The sequence below is a fragment of the Styela clava genome, chromosome 15 (assembly GCF_964204865.1).
Source record: "Styela clava chromosome 15, kaStyClav1.hap1.2, whole genome shotgun sequence".
In the NCBI taxonomy this organism is placed as follows: domain Eukaryota; kingdom Metazoa; phylum Chordata; class Ascidiacea; order Stolidobranchia; family Styelidae; genus Styela; species Styela clava.
In genome coordinates this window covers 1549835-1565616 of record NC_135264.1, presented here as the reverse complement: position 1 = coordinate 1565616, position 15782 = coordinate 1549835, and the positions used below count along the sequence as shown (strand labels likewise).

The following is a 15782-nucleotide window of genomic DNA, read 5'->3' as shown; positions in this document are numbered from 1 at the left end:
GAAATTTTACATGCACATGGCCCGTAGCGGTATGAATCCTGCAAATCAGAAACTTAAATCCACATAATTCGTATATTTATTTTCTTTTTATCTTGTTCTAAATTCACGGGTTTGTTACATTTTTCCAGAAAAGGAGGGGTGGCCTTGATTGAGATAAATAAAATGTTCGTTACATCTAGTAATCGGCTGAATTCGGCTGAAAAACACAAAAATGCACGAGTACCAGATTTGAAACCCAAAGTCGATGAACTTCTTGGAACATTGGTGAGTGAAAAATGTTTTGTGACCTCCTACTCCCGCTTCCATGTGAATTTAGTTTAAAAACGAAAAATTTTCAAGTTTGTTGTAAAACGGATTCTAACTGACAAAGCGTACTTCAATTGTTGCGGTAACTACGGATTACCTTAAGTTTACTTTTATAATACAAAAGTGGTGTCTTCATATTTATTAATACATTGGATATCACGATTGTTTGACATTTTTGTGAGGTAGCCTACTATGAACATCGGCAATCTGCTAATCTGGCGTTAATCCAAATCTGGTCCTAAACGACATCTGCAATAATTCCGGCATTCTCGAGAACTGCCCTAAAGACAGTGACAATGAAACAGTTTTTGGAGGGAGATTCAGAAGAACACAGTCTAACTATATGGAAAATAGGAGAGCAATGCTCAAATATGAGGTCAAAACGAAGTAAAATCAAAACTCACAGATCGCTGAGGTGCAATCACGAAACAGCAGCAAAGTGTATTCGGTCTAAGCGTAAATATATACTACTACGGTCTAAGCCTTAGACGCGAAGGGGTTTACTACGCTCTCAGGAGCGCCAATCCAAATATGGAAGCAGTAATTGGACACGTCAGTGGACATAACGATCGTTTCAATATTATGTTGTTGTTCTTGTCATTTTTCGGGATGATCATCATTATAAAATCGCTTTTCTCTTCGAATACTGGACCAATTGCTTTGAAATTTTCAGTGGTTAAAGTTTGATTTTTTTTCCAGAAGGTTATTACTTTTATTTATTCTTGAAATTTCCATGAATCCCATGAAATCTGATATTTCATTCAAAATTTTGCTGTTCCAAAAATTTCTCATGGAAACATTGTTTTGAAACCTATTTCAAGCGGTTGCGTGATCAAGCCTGCAGGTACGGTACTGCTAAGTTACCGTACCGCAGTGAAATTGATTTATTTCTTTCGCGATCTTACTATTGCAGGTATGTAGGTTTTCTAGCAAATCTACCTTATTGTATTTGTTAATTTTGATAAGAGCAAATTGAATTGGGTTTTTATATGCCAGAGAAGAGCGGTTCCACGATCGAATAGCAGGCGTAAAGAAACGGGTACGGGTAAGGTACCGGTACCGTACCGCAGTGAATTACGCTCTCGTCTTTTCGTTACAGTTCTGATGTAAACAACATAAATTTTGTAGCCTACCTTATTTTTTTTTTGATAAGAGGGAATGAATTGAGTTTTTATATAACAAGGAAGAACCGTTTCGCGAAGGAATATTAGGTACTGGTAAGTTACTGTACCGTACCGCATATGATTATCGGGGAATCCATATTTTATTTTAATTTTGCCCTGGTACCGTAAGAGAGAAGTGACTCGAATCACTTAGTATTTCCATTCACGTTAAAATTGGATGGAAAAGAATAGATCATTACCACAGGACATGGAACAGCTATGACAGTCCCTGTACCGTTATCTGTACCCCGAGGCTGGTAAGTTGAAGCATATGATTTTGGAAAGTTTTTATGAGAAATGTTTGACAGCGTTACCTGATCCGGAAATACAGAAGGGACTCAGATCATGTGATATTTCAATTGATGTTTAAACACAATCAAGAAAATGGATCATTGTCACGGGACCTAAAAAAAGCTATGACAGTTCTTGCACCGTTGAGGTACCCCGATACAGGTACTAAATAAGTTACCGCAAATATACGAGTTTTGGGGAATTGGTCTGCGTTTTCATATATTTGAGCATTGCTCTCTTGTATTCAATGCATTGGCGTATTCTTGATTTGTACAAGTGTATGCAGTCACGGGGAAAATATCGGCGAGCACGGTGAAGAGATTCAGCTTTTATTGACGCGTTTCGAGCTATAATGGCGTTATTGATACACATTTCAACATTTCAACTGAACATTTCAACTGAAATATATGAAGATGGTTAGTCCAATCAGACAAAATTTAGATTTTAGATGATTCATCTAGTACTTTCTTTGACTTCAGAATTGAAACTGTGTCAAGAATTATATATTTATCAAGATTGTGTCTTTTTAATATTTCTTAGAGACGTGTTACTGATGTCACGCCATTCGAAAACCCAAATCAAGTTCTCTGTTGCATTAGAAGAACACCCAGAGCATTAAATACTCAATGTATATTCCATAACATTCAGGAGAAAGCTTTAATGTTTGAATTATCGATTGGAATTAGGAAATTTATTTCAACAATTTAGTAGGCCTACTCAAAGAATCTTGGCATCCCTAAATGTGTAGGAAAATGATTTGTAGAGTAAGCTAAACAAACATCATTCAAATTTATCAAAATTCAAATGGAATTAGAATACACAAAACTTTTTTTAATGCATATTTCAAAGTACTAACCGCATCGAAATAGCATTCCAAAGTTTTTTACATGACGAGACACTTTGCACGTGAATACGTAAAGAAAAAATTGAAGTTCAGTAAAACCAGTTCAACTCGTTGCGATATAAACATTCCCAAGTTTCTACAGCGCATTGCCAAAACAAATTGAAAACCGGAGTTTTATCGCCCCTATCACTTGCAGTCTCGTTTTTTCATAACTGCCCATTCTGATTCATCGACTAAAAATCACATGCTTGTTTGTATTAACAAGTAAAATTGTTATGTTTGTAATTAGAATGAATTCGATGTGGGGAAAGTGAACAAGCAGGTGGTCTAGTGCAACAAATATTCAATGGGCACAACTACGAAAAAACATACAAATAAAAGTAAAACAATGAAATAAAAATATTTTTATATTTCGAAAAGTATATCTTTAAAATTATATGACAAACTTTAATTTATTTTATATTATTGAATTTTGATCAAATCAAGGATGCCATTAAACAACTTCCCTCTTAATTTTTTCCAACAAAAAAATTATAAAGTGATAAAAATAACACAGTCATATAAAACGTATATTAAGTAGAATAGTTAGCTCGAGTACAAAATCATTATTATATCATGAAATTACAAATGTCAATCAAATGTTTAAAGCATTCTTGATTTTGCAATCTATGGTTGTAGCCAGAATCCAAATACCAAATATTTTTACCTGCTAGTCTCTTCATTGCAAGGAAGTTTGCAACGCCATTCTTGTCACTAACGTAACTTGGTCTGCCTTCCATCTCAGTCATCACATAATATTCCAAAGCAATAAACTATGGCGTGAAACAAAACTGAATAATCTATCCGACGTTGTTTTTGGCTATTTTCTGCATGACTAGATCCCATTTGCCATAAACATGGATTTAAACGTGGTGGCACTCTATTACATGTTTAGACCAGAAGCAATCCAAACTCCGTATAACTAATATCACACAATATTTTCAAGCAACAGCCCTAGAATCTGAAACAAATAATAATAATCAAGCAGCACAATTCACATCAAAACACAAACTGCGTCATAGTCGAAATAAAGTGTATATAAAGTGTTCACTAATTAACGAGAAATTTATCAAGATGTTTCTATTTACATTTCAATTGTTTTGAAGGAGTGTACTACAATTACACTTGATATAACGAAAGTGCAATGCGACGGGGAATTTTGCATATGATTCAGTACTATCATCAACATATCTTGAAGCAAAGAAGATGCGATTTAACATGCAACAGGTAAATGATAATATTTGATTTGCCTAATTTTAATTGTAATGCTGCTGTTTTTAAAATGATCAATGGTATAGGCCTATCAAATTAAAATGCTATAAAATAGAATACCAAACTACCTTTCTGATTTTTTATATAATTGTTTGCTTCGAAGATTATAAATTAGATCATTAGCACTTATAGGGAGTTACTATTGAATCCGTTACGTTACTTGACATACCTGAAGTAAGTAACGATATCACTTTTTAGTCACGACACACAAAATCGGGTTTGAAAGATCCTACAAAAGTTAGGGTAAGAAGAGCATGCATTTAGAGCAGTGGTTTCTTCCCGTCAGTCCTTGAGCTGATGTTGGTCATCGCAGTGTTTTGATGTTGGTCCGAGAGAATTTTTCAGCTGGCGCAGAGGCTGGTTACCAAAGATTACACCGTTCACAGAGTAAAAAACATTTCGTTGTGTGGAAAAGGTTCGTCACCGACGTTTATATTAAATATTTACAATATTATGATTTACAGACGGTGTATTGATGGTCCGACCAGCAATAAGTCTTTTCCTTTTGCAATCTGTCTTTTCGTGTCATAATCCATTGCCGCGGCTATTTGTTGAATCTGTCCAGTGTTGAAAATCTACACATATATACATATTTTAACTCGCGAAATGTTAAACGCATTCAATGTAAGGCATCCACAGATTCCTCAACACAATACCCTCTATTTCCGCAAGGCGGACAGAGGGGGTACTTTCGCATGTATAGGAATGGCGGGAAACGTGTTGACAGAAACGTGCTGCATCGTAAAAACGAAAACAGCAGTCAAGAATATGAACGCCTTTATCCCAGGTGCAATACTGATTATCACAATTACGGTGAAATATAAGATTGATTGAACATATATTGCAATGAATATATTTCATTTCATCATAATCCGTAATAAATTCGATCATGAAAATAATTTGATAGGAGTCGCATGAAACCGTCAATGTATAATGCAACGTATTGTGCAAAGTTAACGTTTTTCATTTTCAGTGCTATGGTTATCGCTGCCGTTGGCAACTAAATTTAACGCGAAAATTAAATTTATTCATAAATTTTGCCGATTTATAGTATCAGAAATAGAATTAGGCCAGCATTTATTATCTGTCGCTTAGCTCCTAAAAAATTTGTGATACTTCTTTGTTTTAATTTTTGCGTGCATGATATCGTTTCAATTTGCAATCGAGTATATCACCTGGGCGAATTCCAACACTTTTGTCGAAAATCCGAATATTACCTGGTAATAACAAAATTAATATTTTTGTTGCGAATTCTATCTTTAAATTATTTTCAATTTCATCGGCTTACCGCTGATAAGAGCGAAACAATAATACTTTCATCTCGCAAAACGTAAATCCTATTCCATCTCAACCTTGTTTGCATTAGTGGCACTGTCTTTACACTGAAAAAAATTTAGAAAATAAGAATGCTGTGTAACTTGTTGAAAAGTTTTTCTAAAAACGTCGAGAGTTTCGACAAAAGCTTGAAGCCAAAAAATGGACGGATGTAAATCTCCTTGGTTGCTAAAATTGTACATGGTACATTTTAACATGGAAACATGTTTGAATAACTTATTTTTTAAACCATTCATACCAAAATACGATTTAAAGATGAAGTTTCAACTCACCAAATGTCATAACTACAACAAATATAATAAGCCAATCTGATTTATAAATACTTCGTTGTCTAAAACTCTGTAACAAAAACGCAGAAATATCGTAACTGTTGGGTAATAACACAAAATTTTAATATAAATGACACCTATTATACGTTTACCAATCTAAAATTTCAAAGGGGACATTCTAAAGAATTCTATAAACAAGTATCATCGTCACACCAGATATAAATATTCTCTGCTATGGTGCAAAAATCCTTAGTGTGACCACCTAGCGCCAATCATTCTTGCTTTTAAGAAAAATCAAGAATATTGAAGGTACAAAACATTCGCTCGTAAAATAGGTTACATAGGAAAGGGGCAAATCAAAACTCATCTCAAACTCACATACTCATTTCTCACTCGTCTTCTTTAAATTTGAAATTGAACATGTCCCTTTAATTAATGAATAAAATCGTTCATCTTTCAGAACTACTTTCATGTATGTGACTGTAAAGAGTGTAAACAGCTTTGCACTGTAATTCTGATATTATATTATGTACATTAAATACTAAATAGTGTTAATATCGACGAGCATAATGAACGGTGGTCCACTTGTAGATCACATCTATAATATTGCTTATCTGCCTTGGTTTGTGCTGGTTAACCGCTTGAACCCGGCAAGCCGGTTTACCGGCTTGTTTGAGTACGCTCTGTGCCCCGGCAAGCCGGTTTACCGGCTTGTTTTTCGTGTCGGAAGGAATCAACTTTATGATCTCGTATCTCAAGAACCACAACGAGTATTTAAATAAATTTTATATTGCCTGAAAGCTCGTTATTTGGACTACTTATATTGTAAATATCGGTGCTCTAATATACGATGTTTCAGTGAAATTGGCAATTTGAAAGTGCGTATGAAATTATTGTATGATAACAAATATTTAATATAAAGAATTTCGACTTCTTGCCTAAATAGCCACATATTCAATCGAGATATGACTCCAAGATATGTGGAGAATTTGAATAGCTTTTTAAAGACGTATCCAAAACGATTTTACGATGAGCCATTCAAATTTTATGGCCAAGTATATTAGATTATCTGTAGATTTAACAGCGACGCTGCGTCAAAATGATGTTCTCATTGAAGAGAGGCTACGTCTCGTCACGCACAACTTTACGTATATTACGCAAATGCAACTAAACGTGACGATATCCGCAATAACGTTACGTCGAGATGTTATTATTCAAATGTCCGCAGGAAGTAATTAATTAACCCGATGCTACGCATTCAAAATTCTCACTACGCTTTGACTTTGACTGCCCGCTCAAGCCCCATTAAGTTGTGGTTACGTATACGCAATATGAACAAGATTGTGATTTTATTAGCAAATAACGGAACAATAAACACCATGAAAAATGTATGTACATAAAAGACTGCTTGCTAAAATTTTAAATTGAATATTGCACTTTGTTGTGCTCGGAACAATGAAGAACATGAAAATATTATGAAGATAAAAGACACATTCTAAATCCAATATTGCACTTTGTTGTGCCAGTTATACCAATGGTTGTTGGTTTCGTTACCTATACATAGGTACTCATTACAGTATTTGTACTTATATACTGTCTCGCATCGTTTCAGCAACGCTTTCTCTTCAGCAGCGAGATTGGTTTTTTGGCAATAATGTAAATTGTGCTGCATACGACGCATCTATTATTAGAACTGGCGTTTTGCGGTAGGGTATCTAGTTCTGGCGACGCATATGATCTTGTTGGAATAAGAGTTGCTCTTTCTGCATTATCAGTTCTCTCAGATATTGATCCATCCACTTGTTCGCCTAACATTCGTACAATCAGATATTTTGATCTGCAGAGGAGGCAAGTACTTATTTTGGTTGATATTTGAACAAATACTGATGGGCGAATAAAACATTTTCCACGTGAAATTCTATATGACGATATTAACTTCCCTTCACTTCGCTATTACTGCACGCATTACTCGACGTCGGTACTTCAATCCATACAGGGTTAATATAATATCGAAATTCGGCGACCGATGTCCCGCTGAGAACGTCGTCGTGAAAGTTATCTTGCGCATTTTGCCACGCAATACGTTTCGATCGTACTTATCAACATCTTCATGACCGTAGTCACGTGATCGGCTTTTGCGTAGCTGCGTAATCAGTGCGTCATAGCCGCTTATCGAAGTTGTTCACCCGACACAATGATACACAATTAAATATTTAAATATAAAATTGGTTATATGGCAGCCACAATAGTAATTCGAATATCAACAAAAAGCTTATAAAAAACTCTTCATGAACATCAAATATTGGCAGTATATTTTGTACCAAAATAACAAAATTTCAAGCCAAAACTCACATACATGTAGAAAAATCACTGTTAGATTAGGGTCAATTTTATTAATTTTTACAAAATGTATTTCGAAATGGAAAATACATTCTGAATGCACGATAAAATTTCCTTTCGATTGAAATATCACACAACGTGCTACCTATAATTGGTAAAAAATTATAAGCGTGCCAAATAGCCAGTATTTAGACTTATTTTATTGTTCTACCAATACGGCGCCGCGAACCTTCAGGGTGAGCGAGTAACTTCGCTCAGAGCCGTCAGAGTTCAAAGAGTTAATAACAAAATAAACAAAGCAAAACGAAGTAATTAGGGTTAAATTAGTCATTAAAATCTGGCTTATCGGTATTGATTGGGCGATAGAAAATGTAAACAACATAGCACTTACATCTGTTGACATCTCTGCTGCGAGGATGAACCCGTGAACAACATATTGTCAGCATCTAGTTATCATCCTGCAATATCACTGTCTATGCTTGAGACTTTCAAATGGATAAATGTGAGTATGTTATTATACATCATTTTATTTGTGTTAGGTACATGTTTGGGATGAGTCTGAATTACCGTGTTTTGCCAAGTGGCAATAATTATCGTTATATGAGTTTGTGAAAACAAGTTACTGTTGTTAGTGGTGGAATTTGAATTAAAACAATTGAATATTTTTACCATTACATCTCGCAACTATATTCGGGCATGTTCATGCATATAGCGAATCAAATGCCAACACTTCAAAATGGTATAATGGCAAACATTGAGTTTTGTCAATTGTATCTATATATATTTGTTGCATATTCAGACTATAGTACGGAGTTTTGCGATATAGGTAGCTGAATATTAGACATTTGGTTAACGTAAGATATCTCTGCAATCATGATTTTTAGAAATACAGACGAGAAGTGCTGAAGATTACACCCACGAAGAAAAGCTACATTCAGTTACGCATAAAGAATGTCTTTATAGTTGAAAAGTGCTTCATAACTTTATATTTATAGGACGATTGTGCGATGTCATCAGGAATTCTGTTTCAAACACTTGTACTAGGGTTTCTATGGAACTGCGTCTGTACTAATTCTTGACGTATCTGAAAAACAAGCTTCTCCATCAACCAAGCGAGCATTGTATTCATGCGCTACACATAAATTTGCGAAAAAGCTGTCAACCACTTCCGTCAACATGCCATGTTTGATCTACATTCTACAACATGATATAAATACAAATCGGAATTGACTGTGACACAGACCTGAGACGCTTGTCAAAACCAGTTTACAATTTAGGAACATGATTTGACTGCAATGTTCCATCAACTCAATATTGTAAAAATGAGAAAGGGGTTATCAAGACAACCAAGGACAACACTGTGATATTTTCTTTTACCTTGAGTTAAATTATGAAGGATAGTTTGTCACTTAATTGTGAACTCTTGGTTGTCTGAATTATGCTGCAATAAAAAATACAAATACTCAAACTTCGAGCAGTCCAGTCGCGTCGCTGAATCGAATGCTTGAATTGTACGACGCACTTGAGGATTTCTGACATATTCAGCTAATCCCTAAGATAACTAAATATCAATCTGATATTGCACCGCATGCTTCCCATAGAGTCACATTTATTGGATACAAGTTAAAACAGTTGTACATCTTCATAACTTGCTATATAAATTAGAATTATATGAATTTAATTTGACCAATAATCCATTAGTTATGGTACCATGCCGAATATTCATCTTCTAGTTAATAGATAAGACTAGAAAGAATTATCTAATATAAGAAACCAAAGTGTATAGAAATCGGAAAGTTGTGCAATATTGTTCGTATTGTAATCCAGCGGTAGCATTGCCAACACGAAGAATCACGATATTGGCATATTTATAGTATAGTTTAAAAGATTTATTATATATACGAGTCTAATATTCGTTTAAATCTGAGCGATTACTCTGGTAGAACTACAGCAAAATCTATTTTAATTATCTTTAGGAATCGATGGTTTAAAATCCAGGCATAAATAATGCTAATCTCATACCTACCTGATTGACGAATGCACAAGCTTAAATATTTTGTTCTGTGAATATGAAATACCAAGGTCCTAGGATAATCAAGTTCAAGATATTGATGTGACCAAATGGAGATTTATAGTGTATTATAATAAATAGCATTGAACAAACAATTGAACGAAAGGTGTTTGCCTTGTGACCAGTTAATTTTTTTTATACCTCGCAATTTTTGTTATCGACGTTTGGCGGACTTACGTATCGCAAAGAGATGCACACACAGCTCTTGTGTTAGGAACTGCCCTATAAACTTCACAATATACAATCTAACGAGACACATTAAGACACAACGTTTATCAGGACTTATCAGGAAGGAATTCAAGCAAACGACTTCATGAGGTAAGAAAAGTAATAGCATATGATGAAATATTTGGTGATAGGATGTGGTTGAAATAATCAATAGAAATAAATGGTTTCAACATATTGCATTGCGAAAATGCAATTTGAAAAAATCTATATATTCTAAATTAGGTCAAGACATTGTAGTCAAATCTTTAGTTATATTCCTTTCTACCAAAATGGTAAAACACATACGCGTGGAGAATGAATAAAATATTATATATATTTAGACAAGCTTAACTGGCTTCATCTCTGTATCCGAAGATCTATCGCATTTCAGCTTTTTGTGATGTTCATGAAATATGATCAATATTGACGCGATAATTGACCACATGTACGAGTACAGCATCTCCAAGATATATTGCACAGTTTATACTTCATTTTAGACCCAAGTTGGAGGTTAATAATAATATCATCGTGAGTTTCAGAATGAGTGAACACAGCAACATCAGCCCCGTCAGAAAGACTTTTTTCAATTGCGGTTAACTTTTTTACGGCAAGAAGAAATTTATTGGGTTCAGAAACTTTTCGCAGTCTAATCTTCATGAAGTGCAATCCAACAGTTTTTGAGCAAGGGAAAATGTAAATACGAACCAAAATGTTATAACTGTATATGTAATTTGATATTTTTTGCATGGAGTTATTGTAAATATAATGTAATTGAAACATTTAAGGGAGTAAGTGTAATTGAACTGAATTAATGTAATTGATCCAACTCTGGTGTACACATAAGTCATATCGTAATACCGTATAGTAGCAATTACATTATATTCGGTGATATACAATTTTACTCCTAAATTATTATTTCTTGAAACGCCTGCTTACTTTCCTTCAATTTCTTTCGCTTCCGTTCATTGCTGTGGCAATTTGCAAAACATCAGGTCTGTGGTTTGTTATATATTACTAGCTTTATATTGTATATTCAAACAGTAATGCAATCTAGAATCTAGATTATAGACCATTTTTTTCTATTGCGGGCTCCAATGGTTTATGATCATAATCAATATTTACAAGATTCAGTGTATATAAGTAGTCACGAAAACAGTAGGAGTAAACGCGGAAATGAATTTTTCAATTCGTAACATGTCTTTTCTTCACGCATATGTATCAAAACAGTGTATCAAACTTGTATCAAAACAGTTCCCATATACACTTGAAGCTGGAATCAATCGATGGTGTTGCTGTTCACAAATATCTCTAGTCCTACAATATCTAATTTTGTTTAGAATATGTTTTAATGCATTTATCAGTTGGGAAATACGCCCACTAACACTGACGCTTGTTTTTGTCTAATTTCAAATTAATTTACAATGTGTATTAAATGAGTGAATTTATTTTTGAAATTCGATACCTTGATAACTGTTAATCATAACGCAACGCGGCATGCATAACGACAACGCACTTTTTCAATTGGGTGCTACTGCCAAGCGTGACAACAAAGCGAACGTGGATAACATATGGATCAGATAAATATAGTTCCAAATGCGGTATTCACGTCCATGTATCAAGCAACATCTATATTTGCATAATGCTTTATTGGGTTATGCGCTCACGAAGACTTTGAATCAACAACTGTAAGTATGGGAATGCCTTTCAATTTTGTCTATATCTATAAAATTATATTGGTGATGAGTTGGGATTGAACATTTTGAATGATATGCCAACATTTTAAACGCTGATTTACTGAAAACTAGGCTGATCAATACTTGAGTTTATTTTTTCAAATCTTCCATGAAATTGGGGTCTAGTGACAAGCGATAGTGCATAAATTGAAGCACTTCCCAGTAAAAGTTGTGCTGTGGTAAACAAAGCTATATAACTTTATTTTTTAATGCTAACAGAACTAAACGCATGAAAACAAGTTTCTTAATAATCATATCACGACTTGGGTGATTATTTTCCTGACATTTTGTAATGCACCAAACTTACCGAATATGATTTGTGATAGCATTTTTATCGTGAATAATCGCTGTTACAATCAGAATCATTGCATCGGATTTATTTTTATATACATTAGTCAATAATACTGCTTTTTATCATTTTAACAATTGAAGTAGGCGCGGCTCAATATAACAAAAACCCTGTTATAGAGAAATTCTGTAGGTATATGAATAAACAGTTTACTTTGATGAAATCCAAACTATTGACCCTGTGTCTGGTTAAAGACAATGGCAGGCATTTCATTGGATCAGCTTCCCCGGTATATACGTTAAACCATATCAAAAACTATGTATCGAAATTGAATTTTGTGTCCCGCAAGCCTCAGCCTACCCTATACGTAATGGTAAATCCGGTCCTGAGTATGAAAAATAGCACTTGCAGTAGTTCAATTTCAAACAGGATTATGTCACAAAAAATAATATTCAGATTTTTTCAAGTTGGGCACTTGTCTGTTTATTTCCCCTATAATATACACAAGAAATGGTGAAAAAATATAACTGTTAATGTGTTACTAACACTAATGCGTAAATCGATCTAAAATATTTTCGAAATAAAACAAAATCAACATAGAAACCGTATCGGTAAATCTATCCATGTAACAAACTTTTACACAGACAAGTAAATTTATTCCATTTTTCAAAAGTCATATCAACACTGTAATAACATTGATATATGATTTTCTGAATAATAATAATAAAAAACATTCATCGAATTTGACCTTTCTGGAATAATATATGACACATTTCTGATTGATTTGTTTGTTATTTCTCATGACACTAATATATTTCAGAACACGTAGAGGCATAAAACTTGGCAAATATTCCGATTTCATGAAGAGCATTAATGAAAGCTGCAACCTGTGACAAAGTAGGATTTGGACTTGGAAAAAATCCACGAATCATACGATGCTCTGAAAAACGGAAAATGTAAGTATTAATATTTGTATGCCCTACTCCGTTCAATCTATTATATATTTTCTCACATTGCGATCTCATTATGTCATTGAAAAATTAGTTTCTGCGATAATACCCTGATATCATCAGACGATACATACACGAAACTTAAATGATATAGATTTATTTCCAAGATAGATAGAGAATAAAACGTTTTGATTCATCGAGCGTACTGTTCTCCTTCAAGTATTTCGTCTGTTGGCTAACGCGGAACCGAATAATTTGAGCTGTTGATTTGATTTGCAATAGGTACGGGTACTTCTATCTTTGTCACAGAATGTATTTTATATTCCTATAGGATGTCCATAAAGTCTTAAAAAAATTTAAAATTGCAGAGGGAATTTATCGATGTCATATATTGTCTTAGCCCACACAGATGTATTGAATAAAGTAAAAACATTTAAACAATTACTAATTGAAAAACAACAAACTGGTTAAAATATATTGAGGAATGACTCCATAACAAAATTAAAATTGTAAAGTGACTTTATGGACACCGATTATTTCTACGATTTTTAGGTAGGATGACCCTTTTCATACCTTTATCAGCTATTCCGTTCGACGGACAAAGGAAAAGTGTCAAATAATTTTCGTAGTCAGTCAGGTAAACAGAATTGCCATTGGTTAGGAAGTTGTCTGATATAAAAAAAAATCGAAGTAAATTCACTTTATTGCAGCATAAACAATGATTCAGTTTTAAAATTATATTAAAGCTGAACATGTTTTTATATATTTACCCATATCCATGACGGTTTCGCTATCAAGTCCGTTCATTTTTACGTGCCCTTCGTGAAAGTATTCTAAAAATGCATGTGTGTTTAATAAAGCAACAAATGTTAATAAGAAAAATGCGCGAAAAGTCAGATCAGGGCTTAGGGCTTTATTTTCTGTGGTGATTTAATATGTGTCTTAATTAAAATTAAATTAATTAAACACTTATGAAAAAAAAAAAATTAACACGATCTAACCAAGCCGCTAGAAATATAAATTTGGGGGTATTTAAAACTTAAAAATGTATTAAATAATTTTGATTCAGATAGTAAATATATTTATATATACATATCTCGAAAATATATATATATACACACAAAATATTGAATACTTTGTAAATATTGAATATTAAAATTAATAGCTTGTATATCATTCCAAATTTTGCATACATTAATTAAACAATTTAAGCAGCGTAACACTTTTGCAACAAATCAATTTTCCTTTTTCGCGTTTATTGCAAATTCAATTGAACCTTCTTACCTGACACCCTGTTCCTCTGTAATAACCTTGAACCCTGATTCCGTGGACGTGAAATTACTGAATCTGACACAAGAAAGCATAGACGCTATATCATCCGTTCGCAGTCCGGAATACCACGTAGTTTGTATTAGCTATAAAATAGGAAAAAATACAGAGATGAGTTTACTTGGGTTAATTTATTACACGATACACAAAAATGGCTTTGACTAATAACGGATTGAGAGGTATTGCAGTTCAATATTTACCTAACATAGGCCATGTTTTGCATAATTAGAACAACAAAAACAGATAGCCGAATAAAATCAGTCTAAATTCTAGATTTATCTCTAATTTACCTTTTCAACGTTAAGTTCCATAGCCCGGGGAAGATAACATATCTGTGATTCGGCTACAGTTGATGTCAATGCTATGGATACCATTAGTATAAGTAATTCAACGCTCAAAATCATGCTTACATGTACGAAATATGAGTTTTACTTTTATGCGAATGACTTATGTTCTGCACTAACAAATACAGCAGGGTGTCTCAAAAGTAAGTATACACTTTTAATTTAGATTTGATTTTAAGGTACTCATCATAAAGCATTCATTTCTTTAGAAAATATAGTATATGTAGTAAAATTTAGGTATTGTTTGCATTTTTTAAAAACTCACAGAATGACAAGGGGATTGCCCAAGAAATGAGGTGCAAAGTGCTGTTTGGCGAAAAGCATATAAATAAGACGAACCCAGTGCTTCTTTAACAGAGAATTTGTAATCAATTCGGCTCCTACACGACAAAAAATTTGTGCAATTCATCATAAATTTATGGAAACTGGATCTGTAGTTGATGCACAAAAATCAGAATGACCGAGGAGCGGATGCTCTGAGGAAAACATTCAGAGCCGAATTAATTCCCAATTCTCTGTTAAAGAGGCGCTTGGTTACTTCTTTCCAAACAGTAATTTTGCACCTATTACCTGGGTTAATCTCCTTGTCATTCTGTGGGTAGTTGAAAAATGCAAACAATACCTAAATTTTAATACTTATTCATATATATACTATGTTTACAGGAGTGTTATAATGATTTGTTACACGCTTTGTTATTATGCTGCTGTTGTTGTTCTTGTTGTCATTTTTCTTGCGAAATAGAAATAAAAAAACCTAACACAAACACGGACGACATTAGCACAATTTGCGAACAGATGATTTGGATGACCACCATTAGAAGATTACGTGGAATCTATAACGGACCGGCATGAATCAACCAGACATTGCGAAAAATTGACTGATCACGGAATTCGATTAGCGGTGCTTATCCTTTGGCTTAACACTACGCTCCAAAGAAGTTTGCGCATCTTAAATCGCGGCCAAGCGTTCGAACCATCGCAATTTAGTTTTCCAGGTAAT

General features: G+C 33.8%; 1 protein-coding gene and 1 long non-coding RNA gene across 8 annotated transcripts in view; both read right to left on the bottom strand.

Annotated features, from left to right (window-relative positions):
* The window catches only part of LOC120335504 (uncharacterized), a 135632-nt gene extending 120783 nt beyond the window's left edge, over window positions 1–14849 (bottom strand). For both annotated transcript variants that reach the window (XM_078120645.1, XM_078120643.1), the window contains exons 1-2: window positions 14729–14849; window positions 14394–14524 (exon numbers count right to left, since the gene is read on the bottom strand). In XM_078120645.1, the coding sequence (XP_077976771.1) occupies window positions 14394–14524; window positions 14729–14842 (245 nt within the window). In that variant the 5' untranslated portion in view covers window positions 14843–14849. The remainder of the gene's footprint in view (window positions 1–14393; window positions 14525–14728) is intronic.
* Window positions 3009–8362, bottom strand: LOC144432472 (uncharacterized). 6 transcript variants are annotated; one of them, XR_013480712.1, is made up of 4 exons: window positions 8251–8362; window positions 5204–5297; window positions 4085–4490; window positions 3009–3604 (listed from the first exon to the last, which is right to left on the bottom strand). It is a non-coding gene; the product is annotated as an uncharacterized LOC144432472 (long non-coding RNA). The 6 variants fall into 6 exon arrangements; XR_013480713.1 differs by adding an exon at window positions 5898–5999 and having other exon boundaries at window positions 3024–4490; window positions 8251–8268; XR_013480711.1 differs by having other exon boundaries at window positions 3009–4490.
* Window positions 14850–15782: the final 933 nt, after the last annotated feature.